This window comes from Ziziphus jujuba, chromosome 10 (assembly GCF_031755915.1).
Source record: "Ziziphus jujuba cultivar Dongzao chromosome 10, ASM3175591v1".
NCBI lineage: Eukaryota > Viridiplantae > Streptophyta > Magnoliopsida > Rosales > Rhamnaceae > Ziziphus > Ziziphus jujuba.
Genome location: NC_083388.1, coordinates 24441930 through 24460281, shown reverse-complemented (window position 1 = coordinate 24460281; position 18352 = coordinate 24441930). Strand labels below are relative to the sequence as shown.

General features: G+C 34.2%; 2 protein-coding genes across 14 annotated transcripts; one reads left to right on the top strand and one right to left on the bottom strand.

Moving 5' to 3' along the window:
* Positions 1-237: 237 nt before the first annotated feature.
* On the top strand, positions 238-13740 carry LOC107412327 (uncharacterized). Of its 11 annotated transcripts, none has more exons than XM_016020085.4 (33): positions 240-414; positions 737-839; positions 1103-1190; positions 1413-1521; positions 1730-1828; positions 1914-1956; positions 2673-2744; positions 2892-2987; positions 3164-3400; positions 3742-3925; positions 4611-4722; positions 4815-4901; positions 5020-5158; positions 5510-5606; positions 5727-5789; positions 5974-6083; positions 6843-6947; positions 7423-7496; positions 8585-8660; positions 9049-9240; positions 9993-10064; positions 10603-10674; positions 10754-10818; positions 10899-11001; positions 11074-11205; positions 11543-11686; positions 11862-11969; positions 12061-12111; positions 12184-12261; positions 12392-12505; positions 12605-12801; positions 13102-13171; positions 13270-13740. In XM_016020085.4, exons 2-33 carry the CDS (start codon positions 747-749, stop codon positions 13456-13458), a joined length of 3471 nt encoding a protein of 1156 aa, XP_015875571.2. In that variant the 5' UTR covers positions 240-414; positions 737-746; the 3' UTR covers positions 13459-13740. The 11 variants fall into 11 exon arrangements, 4 of the variants coding, with proteins under 4 accessions (XP_015875571.2, XP_048323988.1, XP_048323987.1 ...); XM_048468030.2 differs by having other exon boundaries at positions 243-369; XR_003054778.3 differs by lacking the exon at positions 12605-12801 and having other exon boundaries at positions 239-414; positions 13270-13349.
* A 716-nt stretch (positions 13741-14456) lies between these two features.
* On the bottom strand, positions 14457-18163 carry LOC107412328 (uncharacterized). 3 transcript variants are annotated; one of them, XM_016020089.4, is made up of 6 exons: positions 17740-18163; positions 17362-17539; positions 16874-16911; positions 15242-15338; positions 14785-14870; positions 14457-14648 (listed from the first exon to the last, which is right to left on the bottom strand). In XM_016020089.4, the coding sequence occupies exons 1-6, from the start codon at positions 17986-17988 to the stop codon at positions 14595-14597; spliced, it is 702 nt and encodes a 233-aa protein (XP_015875575.2). In that variant the 5' UTR covers positions 17989-18163; the 3' UTR covers positions 14457-14594. The 3 variants fall into 3 exon arrangements, 2 of the variants coding, with proteins under 2 accessions (XP_015875575.2, XP_015875574.2); XM_016020088.4 differs by having other exon boundaries at positions 16814-16911; positions 17740-18160; XR_007239138.2 differs by lacking the exon at positions 14457-14648 and adding an exon at positions 16681-16727 and having other exon boundaries at positions 16814-16911.
* Positions 18164-18352: the final 189 nt, after the last annotated feature.

Below are 18352 nucleotides of genomic sequence, written 5' to 3'. Positions count from 1 at the left end.
TTTTTCTCCTCCTTAAATTTAATATTTTTCGAATAATTTTTCTTCATGATTAGAATTTAGAGCTACAATTTCATATGCATTAAAAAAAGATAGAGGCTTGCATTTTCTTTATGGGAATTTATAAATGTAATTTATTTTCATTATATAACATACATGCAAAAATTGTTTTTCTAATCTAAATTTTTTTATGAGAATTTTGTAATTTACATTATTGATGGTCATAAAATGCACGCCCTTTCCTTGGTGGGTTTTCTCGGTAGAGGACTGGTTATCAATCAAAGGAACTCTCTCTCTCTCTCTCTCTCTCTCACTCACTCTCTCTCTCCTACTCTGCATCGTGAAAGTCCAGCCTTTTAATTTGCTCTGAAGGTCGGTTTTCTGATCCAAAGACCCCTTGTTTTAGTTCCAGTTCAGGTAAATATATTCAAAGTTTCATCTTTGAGGAAGAGGCACACACAAACAAAATGCACCAACTCTATCTCTCTCTCTCTCTCTCTCTCTCTCTCTCTCACTATCTTCTCACATTACTTTGAGACTTTGTTTTTGAGTTTGTAAATAAATCCCTTACAAAAATTAACCTCTGGGTATAGAATCTTAGTTTATAGGTTACACTAAAGTTTCATTGTTTGTTCAAATCCATATCTCTGTTTTTGTTTTTTTTTTTTTTTTAATAGTTATATGACTCCAAAAAAAATTATAACATTTGAATTTTTTTTTTTTTTTAATTGATGTACAGGTGGGCAAAGATGCAGGGTTTTCCAGATAGAGGTGGAACTCCGGATTTGGCCCAGCTTCAATCCACCATGCACGCAATCGAGCTCGCGTGTACTTCCATTCAGGTTTGAGGCTGTGTTTGGTTTCTTAGAAATTGAAAGAAAGTTATTGTTGATCGGAAATACGCAATCCCAGTTGTTCAGAGTAGCCAAAAAGTTTATAGATAAGAAAAAAGGATATAGTTTTTCTTTTTTGGGCTCGTAAAAATTAGCATGTTTTTCAAAACAACTGTATGTTTTGATGATTAAAAACGCATATTTTTTTAAAGCTATGAACTTGCCAATCCGAGCACAGACCGGACTGATATGTGTTCGTTGCACTTTACCAGATGCACATGAACCCAGCTGCAGCTGAAGCAACTATATTGTCACTGTCCCAGTCTCGCCAGCCTTATCAAGCTTGTAAATTCATCCTAGGCAAGTTGTGTGACTGTAAAAATGGTTATGTCATGCTTTGGTGATATGGAGTCTTCTAGTCATCAGACATGGTATTTGGAGTCAACTAGCTAATTCTGCATCTACTGTAGTTCACTTCTGTGCTCTGAATTTTGTTTGTAAAGAACACTATTGATAAAATAAATTGGAATTTTGTAAGATGTTTCATCTGGTCTTTGTGCTGACAGTGAGTTCCTTTTCCAGAAAATTCTCAGGTGGCAAATGCCAGGTTCCAGGCTGCATCAGCAATTCGAGATGCAGCTATTAGAGAATGGGGTTATCTTACTTCTGACGACAAGATAAACTTGATTAGGTTCTGTCACCCTTGAAATTTTTTTTTCTTGTTTTCACCATGGTAACAATAATAATTTTCAACTCCATTTTTCATTCTTACAAAATTTGGTTGTTTGTAACGTCATATGGGGATCAAAATTTGGTTGTTTGTAACGTCGTATGGGGATCAAAAGGTTTATCAATATGATTGTTCATCATTTTTATAATACATGCTTTTTTTCTTGCAGTTTTTGTCTTGGTTTTGTTATGCAACATGCTAATTCTCCTGAGGGCTATGTCCAAGCGAAGGTCTCATCTGTGGCTGCTCAATTGTTGAAAAGGGGCTGGTATGTGGTACATTTAATTCTTTTAGAATCTTTAAGAAAATTAAATTTTCCTTCTAATTATTTGGACCAATTATTTCATGTGTAGGCTTGATTTTACTACTGCTGAGAAGGAGGCATTTTTTAATCAGGTATTGACATCCATCTCAATTTTGTTTGTATATCTATCCATATATGTGTATAATATATGTGTATTTAAGTTAAGGTATCTTTCGCTTCTTTTGACTTTTTGGCTTATTCGAAAATTTTGATATGTCAATAATATGGACATGCATGTCTATGAAGGATTTGCTCCTTCCTTCACTTTATATGCCAAAGAATGAACTTTTCAATTTCTTCATTATAAAATATTGATATGTAATGTTGCCCACATCAGCTGAAACTGAAACCAACATACTTTAAGATTTTCTTTTAGCTCTCATCCGATTAAAAGCTTACACAATCAGACTGCTGTACCTTCTCAAATGCTTTACTAACTGTTAAGTGTGTTTTTCTATTAGCTTGATATATATGTAGTTTAGACCCATTTCTTAACAGCTTAAAATCTTAGGATTGATGTGTAAATTTTCATAGTATTGGATATATGGTTGTCTTGTTCTACATGTGTAAGGACCATTTTCTTTTCTGTTATTGGATGCACTTATGTTGGAGGGGGAGTATCATGGTTTGTGTTAGTCTCAAGTTGGTATACATAGTTGGGCTCACTTCCTATGTAAGATTGTAGGATGGTTTGTAACATTTTGGCTCACCATAGTATTAAATGTTTAAGATCTTAAATTTTGTTGCTTTTACATAATGTTGCTTGCATTGTTTTTCCGTGGAATGTCTAACTGTTCCATGACTACAGGTAAACCAAGCTGTTTCTGGCATCCATGGTGTAGATGTGCAATACACTGGAATCAATTTCCTGGAATCTTTGGTATGTCTTCTTATAGAATACTGAATTTTTAATCAATGCTAGTTACTGAATGTCTTTTAATAGAAAACTGCATTATTAGTTAATGTCAATTTGCAATTGCTTTATAGTTTAGCATGAGTTTGTTTTAAGAAATTTCTTTTCGTTTAGGTATCTGAATTTTCTCTGTCTACATCAAGTGCCATGGGGCTTCCTAGAGAGTTTCATGAGGAATGCCGGAAATCATTAGAGATGAACTATCTGAAGGTTTTGTCTACTGTTGTTTGCATCATGTTCTATAACAAAGCTGGTTTTTTATTGGTTTCTACTCATATAACTGCAGTTTTTTCTTTAAGACTATCAATATACTTGCGTTATGATTTTCTCAAATTATTTTATTTTTACGAACTTGTCCATTGGTGTTCTTTTTGTTTGAATAATAGACATTCTACTGTTGGGCACGGGATGCTGCTCTAAGCGTCACAAATAGAATCACCGAGTCTGACTCCGCAATACCCGAGGTTAAAGCTTGTACTGCTGCACTCCGTCTCATGGTTCAAATATTAAACTGGGATTTTGTGTGCAATAGCAGTGGCGGGGCAACTAGCACAAGCATATTCCAAGTTGGAGGTAGACAAGCTAGTGATTCACCTAAGAGGTCAGAGTGCAACTTAGTGCAGGTAAGAAATTTGTCCTCTGAATTTTTCCAGTTTGCAGCATGATTATAAATAGTAATGGTGCAACATGCTGAAGAAAAGTACTTGTGGCTGAGTCATCTTAATAGATGATAATGATCAAATCCTGTTTATTGCTTTTTTCACATGCCTTTAGTGCCCTTGGAAGGTGAAATACCAAACATTACCGGTGACAAAATAAGCTTGTGCACACTGCTCTTTGTCATCAACATTTATTGCTTCCAAAATCTTTTCTGCTTGTACTAACCTGCAAGATTGGTTTTTTTAGATTCTTTAGTCACGTAAGTGATTGATATTCTTTTTTTCTCTTACCATGTTGCTTGTAGCCTGGTCCTGCTTGGCGTGATATTTTGGTTACTAGTGGTCATATTGGATGGCTCTTGAACTTGTATTCAGCACTTAGACAGAAGTTTTCATGTGAAGGTTACTGGTTGGACTGCCCTATTGCCGTCTCTGCTCGGAAGTTAATTGTACAGTTCTGTTCCTTGACAGGAACAATATTTCCTTCTGGTAAAAGTGTTTTGTTGTCTACTTGTACCATAATTAGCACATGTTTTGTTTTCTTAGGGCTGAGATATGTACTCACTTTCTGTGTATTAGAAGAAGTATCAATTTATAATGGAATAATCTTGAAGAATCTTCCAAATATGTGTAATGGGTTTTAGTTTAGTAATTACTTTCAACTTTTGATCTGTCCGGGGAATAAATATTGTTGAGAACTTGTCGTCCTAAAAGTCAACATATGCGAAGAAGCCAACATGGTTCAACCTCTAGTAATTGATGCCAAATCTGAAGGACTGTTAGACGTTTTATAATTTTTTCTCTAACCATCAAATTCAAATCCTGAAATTAAATAGAGAAATAGAGTAAGGATAAGACATAAAATTAATGAATGCATGTGAGTGGCAGATGTACAAGTGGGGAAAGTTGGGATAGAACGCAAAAGTTGATTTCTGAGAAACAAGGTTAACTTTAATTATGAAAGGAAGTGTGACCCTTTTATGTTTAATTTATGACAAAGAATTCTTATGTTAAGGATTTTGGAACTTTTCTCATTTCAATGTGTTTGTAACCTCTAAATTGGTTGCTTATGCAATCTAAGTTATCAAGTTTCTATATCTATCATAGATAGGTTGGCATCCTTGCATAGAGGAAAGGAATTTAGATTAGTCAGCTAACTTTTTCAATGATCTAGATAATGCCCAAATGCATGAGCACCATCTGCTTCAACTGCTTTCTGGGATAATACAGTGGATTGATCCTCCTGATGCTGTTTCAAAAGCTATAGAATCCGGAAAAAGTGAAAGGTCATATACCTATCTATCAACATATTACTGTCATATATGTTTTTCTTGAAAAATTATGTTTCCGATTCTCTAACATTTGTTTTGATCTTCAGTGAGATGCTTGATGGTTGTCGTACACTGTTGTCTATTGCAACTGTTGCAACTCCCTCCATATTTGACCAGCTACTAAAATCAATAAGGTTAATGGGAAGATTATCCTATTTTTACTCTGCATGCTTTTCATTAAGGATATTTTTCTCTTAAATACTGTCTTTTGATGTTTTTTGAATGGGCTCAACTTTATGCTTTGTTATTCAGGCCCTTTGGTACTCTTACGCTCTTATCCACTTTAATGGGTGAAGTTGTTAAGATCCTTATGACTAATAACTCTGAAGAGGAGGCATGGAGCTGGGAGGCACGTGATATTTTACTAGATGCCTGGACTGCCCTTCTTGTGGTATATGTTTTTTTTAGCTCTAAATATGCATTTAATTACCTTTTTGAGATGTATAAATTTTATTTTATTTTTCCTTGTTTTATAGTTTTTTTTATTAGATGTTGTATAAAGTATGAAACTGAGAAATTATTTCTTCATTTTGTGCTTTATTGATCTTCAGTGTTAATATTCATGCTAGAATTGATTCCCCATTCTTGCTCTGTAGCAGTCTTGTTGTAAATAGAAGCATTATTTTGCAGTTAGTTTACTAGAGTTGAATCAATTTAGTATCACTACTTTCCCAAGTATGCATCTTTTCCTAAACATGTTTAATACTGGCCACGAAGTTAAAAATTGTCCAATTCTCTTCAGCCTTTGGATAGGAATGGTGGGAATGAATTGCTTCTACCGGAAGGAAAAAATGCTGCAGCCAATCTCTTTGCTTTAATTGTAGAGGCTGAACTAAAAGGTAACTCTGATTTCTCACCTTCTGGTTGGTCTTTTCAGTTGCTTTTTCTTCTTCTTATAATTTTTCAGGTTTCATTCTCTCGTATCACCAATACATAACAGTTATTGCTTTGTGATATAGCTGCTGCTGCATCAGCATTCAAAGACGATGCTGATTCCGACTACCTTCAAGCTTCCATTTCTGGTACAGATGAGCTCTAGAACTCACATATAAAATGTTTTGCTTATTGGTATTTGCTTAATTTGTTTATAACAGCATCTATGATGTCTCTTAAAAGATCTTATTGAATAGGATGGTAATTAAATATTGTTAATAACAGCAATTATCATGTTAACATAAGCTATCTTTTTTGGTGGGTTTATTGCAGCCATGGATGAAAGGTTAAGCTCCTATGCTCTTATTGGAAGAGCAGCCATTGATGCCACAATTCCTTTGCTGAGTAGACTATTTTCTGAGCGCTTCACACGGCTTAATCAGGTGCTATATACTTGTTGATTTCTGGAAAAAACTTCTCTGTTTTTGGTGCTTGAGTTTTGAATTTGTATGAAGTTACACTTTCTTTTGTAATATATAAGGTGAAATGACAGATAGTGATTTCGGACTAATTATCATGCATTAGGCTTGTTTTTTTGCGTGATCCCTGAAAAGATGATAAAAGCAGAACTGCGGGTAGATCTTTTCAGCTTTTGGAAAATCATTCCAGTATCTCATCTTTATCATTTTCAACATCTTATGTAGTTAATATAATTATTTTAGATAACAATGTTTTTTTGAAGAATTTAGATCTTAGAAATTTTTTTATTTTTTTTAATTTATTTATTTATTTATTTTGTAAGATGTGTGTTTAAGGAAAAATGATATAGATGATTGATTAGAACTGGTATGAAATTTCTAAAAGATCTAAATTATGATTCATTTCATATATGAGATGGGAAAATTTATTGAGATAATATAGTTCTGTGATTAAAGACACATCATGGTTAACATACCGAGATATTTTTGCTTTCTGTTTATTAACATAAATGTCAAACGATAATGTAGCTTTCACATAAATGTGATCTAGGTGTAATGATTTTTATGTCACAAGTTTCATGCTTTCGGATTCCCTCTTGACTTTTGTTTTGACATATGCTATAGATTTTGATCAACTCCTTTCTGGATAATTATATGATAAGTCGAATGGATTTACACTATAATTGCGTTGCTCATTCCTCAAGTTATTCACTTATTGTGTAGGGCAGGGGCATTGTTGATCTGACTGAAACTCTGGAAGAACTTTACTCATTGTTATTAATTACCGGACATGTAATTGCTGATGAAGGGGAAGGAGAAACACCCTTGGTAATTTGTTAACTATTTTTTATATCTATAAACGTTAGCTTAATTTGTTTTCCATATTTGGAGTCATACTGCTGATTTTCATATAATGTATGTATAAAGATATTGTTTGAACAAAGAAATGGTATATTTTAGTATCTCATTCTTGTCAATGTCTAGACATTTAATGTTTACACATGAAAGAAATTAATATGTATATATTTTTTGTTATATTTTTAATATGTAAGTTAATCTGCTTGGTTTTGGGTTACACACTGTGCTGTAGCAGACCAAATTTGTATTGGCTGGCTCTGCTGAGAACCGCCGAACTATATTACACATTGTCATTGTTATTCTTTTGAAGAATAATCTTTTCCAAGTTCTAATGTTTAACTTTGAACTGTTTTTTTGCCATTTTTATTTAACATGCCAATAAGCTCTTTTTGTTCACGTCTGATATTATCAAACTGAACTGATTTAGTTACTTTTTGTTGTTCAGGTTCCAAATGCTGTACAAACTCATTTTTCTTATGTTGTGGAGGCAGACAAGCATCCTGTTATTATTCTTTTTAGGTCTGTTTCTCACAACTGCCAAAGTAGTATATATGCTCACTGTGAGTATAATAAAAACTTCTTAAATTTAGCCTTGCAAGCATTGGTCAAGGGCTGAAAAACAATTATTTTGTTTTTGAATCTCTTATAATCACATTTTGGAGGGGGTTTCTGGATGCTTCAAGTCATGTCATTGTATATTAGAATTATTATAGTTCGTTCATCACTCGGTTAATATGTATTTCTATGAAATCTCCACATATGAGTGGATGTATTGCCCTTTCTGAAGTATTATTGATGTCTCAAAAAACTGGTGCTGTAGCTTCAAGACTGGTTACACAAAAATGATTAACTACGGTGGAAAAGGTCTGAAATAAAAGATTGCTTAATAATGTCATTGGTCAAGTACAAAGATTGCTAAGTTCTACTTTGTCTTCAAAATCCAAGCATGGGGCATCGGTTTTAGTTCTGTATTTGGAAACTCTTATCTTTAAATCGCGCATATGGTCTCTAACCATGTGGATTGAAATTCTTATTTGTTCAAGGTAACAATTATTTCAATAATGAGGTATTGGTGACCATGTGAACATACACACACACACATATGTATATGCATTTACCAAAGGAGGCTTTGCTTGTAAAACTAGTGCTGTAGCTTCAAGACTTGTTACACAAAAATGATTAACTATTATGTAAAAGGTCTGAAATAAAAGATTGCTTGATGATGTCAAGTACAAAGATTGCTATGTTCTACTTGGTCTTCAAAATCCAACCATGTGGATTGAAATTCTTATTTGTTCAAGGTAACAATTATTTCAAAATGAGGTATTGGTGACCATGTGAACACACACACACACACACATATGTATATGCATTTACCAAAGGAGGCTTTGGTTGTAAAATTTATTGCATGAATTGGCATATGTTTGCCCATGTTGGTTCAGTGTTCCCATGAAATTCTGGTGCACCGTTAATCTATCAATTACAGTGCTAAACTTTTTGTTTAATTCTCTTTTTCTTTAATTCTCTTTTAAGTAACGTTGATGCCATCATTGAATAATTTGTCTAGTAAACTTATGAATTAATGTTATTTAAATTTCTTGATGCAGCTCAATCATAAGGTTTTCTGAGCAGAGTTTAGATCCAGAAATGAGGCAATCAGTTTTCAGCCCTCGACTCATGGAGGTAATGTATGGAATTTAGACCATTCTCTTTCAGCATTACCAACTTACAAATTATTAAGTGTGTTAAATTTATACATGGTAATTATTGCTGAAATTTTCCTCACAAAAAGCATATTTATAAAATTATGTGACTTTGGCACTGATAAATTAGAAAAATTATGTGTTCAAGGAACTTCAAGCAAATACTATTCACTTTCTTGACCTTCTGTTTTAGATTAATCATCTTTTAGTTTCATGCTTGTCTGTGGCACTAAGAGTTTAGAGAGAGTTCTCCCATTCTATGTCTGTGGCACTAAGAGTTTAGAGAGAGTTTTCCTATTCTATGTGATCTTCTAGTTGTTTATGAGCCATGGAACCCACTTAGTTACCTGAATCTATGCTTTCTGCAGTCTATTATATGGTTCCTTGCAAGATGGTCTTGTACATATCTTATGCCTCCTGAAGAAAATAGAGATATGAATTCCAGAAAAGTGTTACTAGGCTTTTTTGGACAACATAATCAGGGAAAACCTGTGCTTGACATTATTGTACGCATATCCTTGACAGCATTGGTTTCGTATCCTGGAGAAAAGGATCTGCAGGTGTGTTAAAAAATCTTTTTCATTATATGTAACTTTGATAACATATTCCCTGCAAACCAATTTTAAAAAGTTGACTGCAAATTTCCAATGTATATTTCTTGTTGATTATATCGTTTTACATATACACTTGTCCTGTACCAGTTTTCTGTGGTTATCTTGCATAAATCTTTTTCCTTGACTTCCTTTTTCAAGCAAAGAGGAATTTATAAGATCTGTTGAAACCTAATTTTTACATGATTATGATGCTCATAGTTCATGCAACCTTTCTTCCAACTGATACATTTCACATGTTGGAGCAAAGAATATTGCAACAACCTCCTTATAGCCTTGGTTGTTAAGTTGTTATTTTGACCACCCAAGACTTGAATGTTCGAGGTGATTTATGGTTATGCTTAAGAACATGATGTTGAAACTTTTTTGCACAAGCAATGATGGTACTGAATTCATTGGTAAATTTATCTTCACTAGTCAAGTGGGACTAAAGAAATGCTTTGTGATTTTGTTGTTGTCTGTTACACCAGAGGTCATTGAGGCATTTCTTGGATGGAAAGGGTTACCTCTCTATTTTTATGCCTTTTTATAATCTATGATTTGTGAAAGGTGCTTATATCATGCATATGGCAAAAATTTCTTGACTTATGATATGATTTTAAATTGTTGGTGCAGTTTTTAACTTAACATGTTAATTTCAGTTTTTCATATCTTATCTAGATTAAAATATTTTGGTTATCATTCTTTTGTATTTATTACAGGCACTCACTTGTTTCCAGCTACTTCATACGCTTGTTCGGCAAAAACATATATGTCTTCACATTGTTGCACTAGTAAGTGACTTAGGTGCCAATTGTTTTAAATGTACATAACATATTACAGATTTTTAAAATGCATTTACCCTGTAACAGTGATTACTTGGTTCTTTATCGGAAGGAAACAAAAATAAAGCTTTCGATTCATTGTTAAACTTAAAAAGTCAATATGTCAAAATTCCAAGATAAAAGGTTTCAATGGATTCTCTTCATAACTTAGCTGGGACAAGGATCTTTTCTTTGGGAGGATCTTTACACCAATGTAAAGTGAAAAATGGATTCTCATAATTTGGCTTAGGATCTGATTTTCGTCATATTCATTTGATCTTTGGATCTGATTCTAAGCTGTAACATGAGTTTTAGGATTAGGCATGCATTTGACATACATCTTGAAGTTTCAAATGCTTGATCTTTGGTAACTTTCATGCACTAGGGCTCTCTGTAGTTCAACAAACTTTTAGTTCAACATCTTGTTGCAAATGTTAAAGGAAAATCTATACCATTGTTTACAACATTGAAAATTATATGAAAGTGATGGGTTTTTAATATTTCACAGGATTCATGGCATGACCTGGCAAATGCTTTTGCTAATGAAAAATCTCTGTTGCTGTTAAATACAGCTCACCAGGTATAACTTGGATATGCTTTGACTTGAAGCTCCTGGTTCTTTTCATTTGTTTATGCCCAGTTGTCTTCTTCTCTGTCAGCGCTCACTTGCACAAACACTTGTTCGTTCAGCTTCCGGCATCAGAAATTCAGAATCAGCTAACCAGTGAGTATTCTATTTTCGAGTTATTTTGCTGCTTGTCTTTTATGTTGTAGATTTATTATAATATATTCATGATGATGTAGGTATGTAAGGGATCTCATGGGTCATATGGCACGATATCTTGTGGAATTGTCAAGCAAGAGTGACTTCAAAGTTGTTGCTCAACGACCAGATATTATCCTATCGGTAAGGACAGTTTCTATAAGCTCATATGTTTATTTATTTTGCCAGAATAACTTGAGGTAATGCATCCTTTAGGTCAGCTGTCTGTTGGAGCGGCTTCGTGGAGCTTCTAGTGCCTCAGAACCTCGAACACAAAAGGCAATTTATGAGTTGGGCTTCTCTGTAATGAACCCTGTTCTGGTTCTTCTGGAGGTTTATAAACATGAGGTATTATGTATACCCTCACAAAAATGTTCTCTTTTCTTAAATGTCTTTGTCCTTGGAGTCTACAACTTAATAAATTAGTCTTCTGTTGCACATTATACAAACTTCACAACAATTGAACATGTGTTTTGTGTTTTTCCACCCAAAGCTACTGTGTTATACATTCTTCTGCATTGTCATTTGTTTCTAAAGGTTTTCTGTTTTTTATTTTTATTTTTTTATATGCTTTTTCACATGCGTGCATACATTCTACCACTTTTTGTAGTAGGTTTCCATAGTCAGTTGTATTAATACGCTTACTTTGGAGGGTCCACTCATTTATATTGATCTTTTAACTCAGTCTGCAGTTATTTATCTTCTACTCAAGTTTGTTGTTGCTTGGGTGGATGGACAAATAAGCTACCTGGAGGCTCAAGAGACTGCTGTAGTTGTTAATTTCTGCATGAGTTTGCTTCAACTTTACTCATCACACAATATTGGCAAGGTATTTTTCTTGGTTGGAACATGTTACTATCTATATTGATGTAATTTACAGTTTAGTTTACGCTTGTATTAAGTAAATTCCATCATGGTGGTGTGGATGCATCTAATATGTTAAGCAGTAACTATAATTAGTTCCCTTATTAATAAGTTTATTTATTTATTTTTTTCATTTGCAGATATCATTAAGTCTATCAAGCAGCTTACTTAGCGAAGCTAAGACTGAGAAGTATAAGGATTTACGTGCTCTTCTCCAACTCCTTTCTAATCTTTGTTCAAAAGATCTGGTATGTTTTTTTCAGTTCTTTGCATAGCTAATTTGTCTGTTCATTAAGCTTTTGCATGAATATTGAACCATCTAGGACTACTGCATTGCAGGTTGATTTTTCATCAGAATCTATTGATACACAGGGCACAAATATATCTCAGGTTAGTTTTATATTTCATTCGTGTAACCAAATTACAAATCATTGAGATTGTTCTGATGATTTGTTCTTGCAGGTTGTCTACTTTGGTCTCCATATAGTTACACCTTTGATATCTCTGGACCTGTTGAAATACCCCAAGCTTTGTTATGATGTAAGAGCTCGTAATTTTTGTTATAAATATAATTATTTAAGATCCATAGGTTAGGAGAAAAATAAATAAAAATAAAAAGGACCCTTGCTTTTAATGTTTTGATGCTAAAGTTTGGTAAATACTTGTGCAGTACTTCTCACTGCTATCACATATGTTGGAGGTTTATCCAGAAACAGTTGCACAACTAGACAGTGAATCCTTCTGTCGTGTAGTTGCTTCTCTTGATTTTGGTCTTCATCATCAGGTAGATCAAAGCTCAATTGTCAGCTGTAACATTACTTTAGGCAAGTAAAATATTACAAATATGCTTTTACATTCGTCTTGTGTTCTTGATATTTGCTAGGACACAGAAATAATTGATATGTGCTTGAGATCTTTGAGAGCTCTTGCTTCTTACCACTATGGGGAAACACGGGCTGGTAAAGCAGGGTTGGGTTCACATGCTACAGGTGTTACAGATCCAAGTGGAAATTTACAGGAAGGCATTTTTAGCCGCTTCCTTCATTCATTATTGCAGTTACTTCTTTTTGAGGATTATAGGTAAATGGTCTATGCCTATATTTACTGATGATCGAAGGTTGTTGGTGTATTTAAAATAAGCATTGATATGATAACACACACACACACACACACACACAGACCCCTAGATGAATATATGTACATGCATGAATTTTCCTCGAAGGCACAAACAATGTCTTTTAGGTGCATATTTTGATCCACCAACCTTGATTAAAAAAAAATATATATATATATATATACACAAATGAAATGAAAATAATATGAATAAAAAGGGTTGCATATATGTGCCTAATGATTAAGATCTCTTGTTGGTGATTTCAGTCCTGACCTTGTCAGCAGTGCAGCAGATGCACTGCTTCCATTGATGCTTTGTGAACAAGGTGTCTACCAGGTATTTGTGACCAACCACTCTACATATTCATTTCCTTGTTTCTTTGTTTTTTCTGAATTCCTCCTCTATATATGTTCTTGGTGTTGTGTAATTTACAGAGATTGGCCAACGAGTTGATAGAAAGGCAGTCAATTCCAGCACTTAAATCGAGATTGGTAAATGCATTGCAATCTCTAACAGGCACGAATCAGCTCTCAACCACACTCGATCGTAAGAATTATCAAATTTTTCGGAAAAATCTGAACAAATTCCTGATCGACGTTCGAGGGTTTCTGCGGACAATGTGATGTTCCATGCTCAACAATCCATGATGGGAAAATAGGAAGAAAAAAGGATATATATATATTTTTTTTGGTTCATTTTTTATCTGCTTGTACAAAAAAATTTTTGCCACCATTGGTTATCTGTCCCTTCCGAGTCCTTGATTGTGAATATTCCAAGCCAGTGCATTCATTGGCCAAAAGAAGAAGTCTTCTCGTAAATTTTACCCTCTTCTGGCAATTTGTATAATTTCTCGTTTGTGAATTTCATCTGGAAATGCCATATGAGGACCCTGTTCTTTAGCTGTTTCCCCTGCTTTTCAGAGGATTTGATATCAGTTAGTTCAGTCACCTTATTTTCAGTTCTCGGCATGACCCAAGAGATTGACAATAAATATACATGGACTTGGTCCATAAATAAATCAATAAAAATACACGTGCAGAAGATACATGGACTACACATCAGCATTTGGTGGTTGCATATTTTGATATTAAATATAGAAAAATTAAAAAAAAAAAATCATTTCTAAATAAACCATCGTAAATTAGTTTCACATTATATTTAAGACAACATAAAAATTAAGCAATCTGAAAAAAATAATAATACTGTTGAAATTTTTAAAAATAAAAAATCCGCTGCATGAAAAGGTGCATAAATTTACATAAGTTGCATGCAAATTGCTCAAACTTCTAAGCAACCATCTGTTAACCTATGCGAGTAGCTTTGAAGCTTCTTAAGAGTAGACAGATTTGAGAAATTAGATCAAGTCCCTTACTTGCTAATAGTGGTGATCGATAATCCAAATTGTTAAAAAATGACTGATTCGTAATGCTTTGCCAAGTTAAAATCAAAATGCCACTGACTAGAATCCATGCAAGACAATGAGAGAGGAAAAACAAAAAAAAAAAAAAAAAAAAAGGCTCCAGAAGACAGATTTGCTTGTGTGGAAACTCTGATTGCAGAGGCTACAATGTAATTTGACAGCATGATAAAATAAAAATTGACCATAAAAGACAAATCACTGAACCTTTTAAGCTGCTTATCATCCATTGACATTTTTAACATTGTTTCGCACTACTACAACTGCTTGAACAACATAACAAGAGAAATTGAAAGCAAAAGATACAAAGGAAAAACAATTTGCTTTTGCCTTCCACCATCATCACTTGTGAAATATGCTCTTCTTGGATAGCTTCGGTTTCTTATGTGTGTTGTTCTGCCAGAAGTAAAATGAAATGAAATGAAATGAATACATATGCAGGCCAAAATCCAAATTTACAGTAATGTTATCCAAAAAAAATAATAAAAAATGAGACCTTTCAAACCATGCAACAGAAAGGTGAAAACCTTACCTTTTGTCTTTCTACGGCTTCAAAATCAGTTCTCTCCCTCCAATTGCTCTTGCGTAGTTTGATAGGCCGATTTCCTACATACTTACCTGAAATCAATGTATATATTAATATCATGTACTGCAATTATTAAGGGTATTATAATTATAACCTACTTCTACATATTAAAAGTAATATATTCATACTAAATCCATAGTTATGTAAATAAGTAAGTTTGGGCGAGTCAACCATGCATACTCCTGATGAAACCAATGGAAGAATAAAAACATAAGAAAAAACACCAAGATGCAGACATTAAAAGACCATCAGAAGATCAATTCTTGACACCAGATCTTCCAGTCCACCAGAAATCATATTTCACGTTTGTTTTCTTTAAATGTAGGCTATACATAGAGCAGTAAATGCATACTTTCAACAAAGATAACAAAAAAGGCCATGGCTAGGTTAGACGTTTTCTCACCATTCATTTCTTTAAGTGCTGCAGCAAGGTCAGAAGGGTTGGCAAAGCTAACAAATCCATAGCCCTTGGTTTTGCCAGTCCTCTTATCTCTGACAACCTAGGAATGTCATAAAACAACTTCTCATTTCCAATACCACAATAAAAAAATCACAAAATAGTTACAAACAACAATACCAGGAAACATAATAAGAAATCCAAGCCAAGTGCACACAAACAAATAAAAAACTAAACCATGCAACATCGACAAAATTTATGGTTTAAATCCACTGATAACATGAAAGGAAGAAAAGGGGGAAGGGGGAGAGTGAAACAAGATAAATACAACTAAAAAAGCAAAATTGGACCATAAAATAATTGCCATGTTAAACTTCAAATAGGCTTCAATTACATAGTGCACAATAAGAGCCCTTCATTATTTTATGTTATGATTTATGACAATTATTGTACAAAATAGTCCACATTTTCATGGAGATATATATGCATATACCCTGCACATTCTAGTCTGTTAAAATAGCTGATTGGGTTTCGGCTTGAAGAATTTAGAGACAGAATAAAACCATTTTATTCTTCCTAAATAATAATTCCCAATTAAATCCACTTTCTCAACCGAGGGGGTTCCTGTCAAAGGAAACATCAGAACCTTGTAAGTGGAACCTATTCACCAACTAATACTCAGGTCAATTAAACCCAATGGTTTTACGGTTCCATTTCTCCCATCCTAAGAACGTAGCAGCTGCCTTTGGCGAGTCACTGATTCTTGATGCATATTCACCTTAGAGTGAACAGCATTGAGTGATGGTGATAGACTGAAAAGGTCCAACCCAGTTCTGTGTACTTTAGAAGCATATCCCTTAATTTGTATAATAGTATTTAATCTCAACCATCCACTCAATACTTTGCTTTATATGCAAATTGACATGAAGTTAGTGATCCCAAAAGTCATAGGAGCATCATCTCCAATGGTAACAGAACACATAAAGAATCCCATGCCTAGGGATCGTAAAATGCCCATAGAATAAAACCCACTTGAAGGCTCAATGGTTTACTATCCAGACTCCAACTCGTTCAAATTGACCCAACCAAGCAATAAGTCAAGCTATTAACCAACCCAAGCTCCATATGTTGATTCCAGCTGTCCGTCCAACTAACAGTCAAACCAAATTTTGACCTTTTCTGAGATCTCACATTCACCAAAAAGATGTTCTTGAAAAATCACATAATTTAAAACCTAGGACTCCACAAGCCATATGTCCTAAAGTGTGCCACTTATTCATAAATATTACAAGTACACCAATCTTAAAAATCTTAGTAACTTTTTCGTTTATCATTAAGATGACACATGCATACCAGATAACATAAAAATTTCTACTAACTTGTATTTAAAGATATTCATATTGCCAAGAAATGTATGGAGTATGTAAACCGTAGACAGCACCTACCTTAAAAACACAAAACATTAACTGCTCTGTGCACTTCAAATAACAATCTGAAGAGGAAATGCAAAACGTTCACTCTAAGCAAGAAATTACAAAATAAAAGTAGTAAACAAAAATAAACAAGACAAATACTTACTCTAGCCATGTTAAAGGAAGGAAATCGAGAAAAAGCTTTTGAAAGAACATCATCATTCACCTCATTACCGAGATCACCACAGAATAAGCGATAGTCATCTGCCAAAAACCCATCACAAACAAAAAAATAAAAAAAATCAGAAATGCATCTCCAAAGAAGAAAAGTAAGGTAAATCCAAAAGAAAAATATCCCTAATAGCAGACCAAATAGGACTGAAATTTTAAATTATTTGTAATGCCCTTGAACTTTTCTCACATATTGCACTACAAGAACTAAGCAGGCTATTCCATTTTGCTAATAGATTATCTTCCACTCGTTTCATCCCAACCTCATCTTTTAGAACTGATTATGTAACACCATATCTCCAAACTTCTAAGGATCCTAAGCAGCCAACATCCTTACAATTTAAAAGCCACCATTTTTTTTTTTTTTTTTTTGAAGCAACAATTTAGTAGTCACTTAACGATGCCAAATTGAACCAAAAGCAAATGCTAATTCACAAGGATAATAAAAAAAAGCAAACACTTTCACAGGAAAAAGGTACATACTTTCTGGCCATTCAGCAAGAGTGGGATCTTCCCAAGATTGCCCAGCAGCTTTACGAGGGACTGCTTTTTTCTTGGCTTCTGCTTTGTGTTCAATTTCACTGTTTGCAAGTGCTGCTTTGACACTCTCTAGAGCTTCTGGTGTAATAGTCTGTGCATCCCTTTGAAACAATTGCTGGGCCTATTTTCATTCATTCCCACCAAAGCAAAGTTACACAAAATATAAATAAATAAATACAATTTACCCCCAGTTTATCAAACCGGCAACAAGCATTAACATCTAAGAAAATCAAAAAAGCAATTTTTTATTTTTTTTTTTATTTTTTTTTATTTTTACATATCATAAATTAACATCAAGGAGCTATGAGTTTTGACGATGACCTGCTGGTACTGAGGGAGAGTGTAGACGCCGGCAACAGGAGCCGAAGCTGGATATACGACGGGCGGTGCCGGAATCGGGACCGGCTGCACAGAGGGCGGAGCGGCGGCGTAAGGGGCCGGATATTGGGAGACGGCAGGAGATTGCTGTAGGTGAAAAGGGAGGGGAAAGTACGAGGAGCCATTGGAATATGTGAATTGGGAAGACGATGCGGAAGATGAGGGAGGCCCAGAAGAAGGCGGGGTCGCCATCGACGACGATGAGGGGAAGATTCGTGGAATCACAGAGAGATTACACGGCGTCGTATTGAGGGTCCCTATAATTCCGAGCTTTCTGTCAACAGAAAAGGAAAGGAGAAAGAGCAAAATAGCCACTCAGCAAACTAATACGTGAAACCGTGAAAGGTGGAGGCTTTAGGACGAGAGACTTCTAGAATTTTATTTTATTTTGTTTTTTTTATTCCCCCTCTCTCTCTCTCTCTCTCTCTCTCTCTCTCTCTCTCTCTCTCTCTCTCTCTCTCTCTCCTCTTTCTTTTTTTTCTCGAAAACAAAATAAAAAAATAAAAAATAAAAACCTCTAAAAGAATTATGGGCTCAAATTTTAGAAAATTATAAA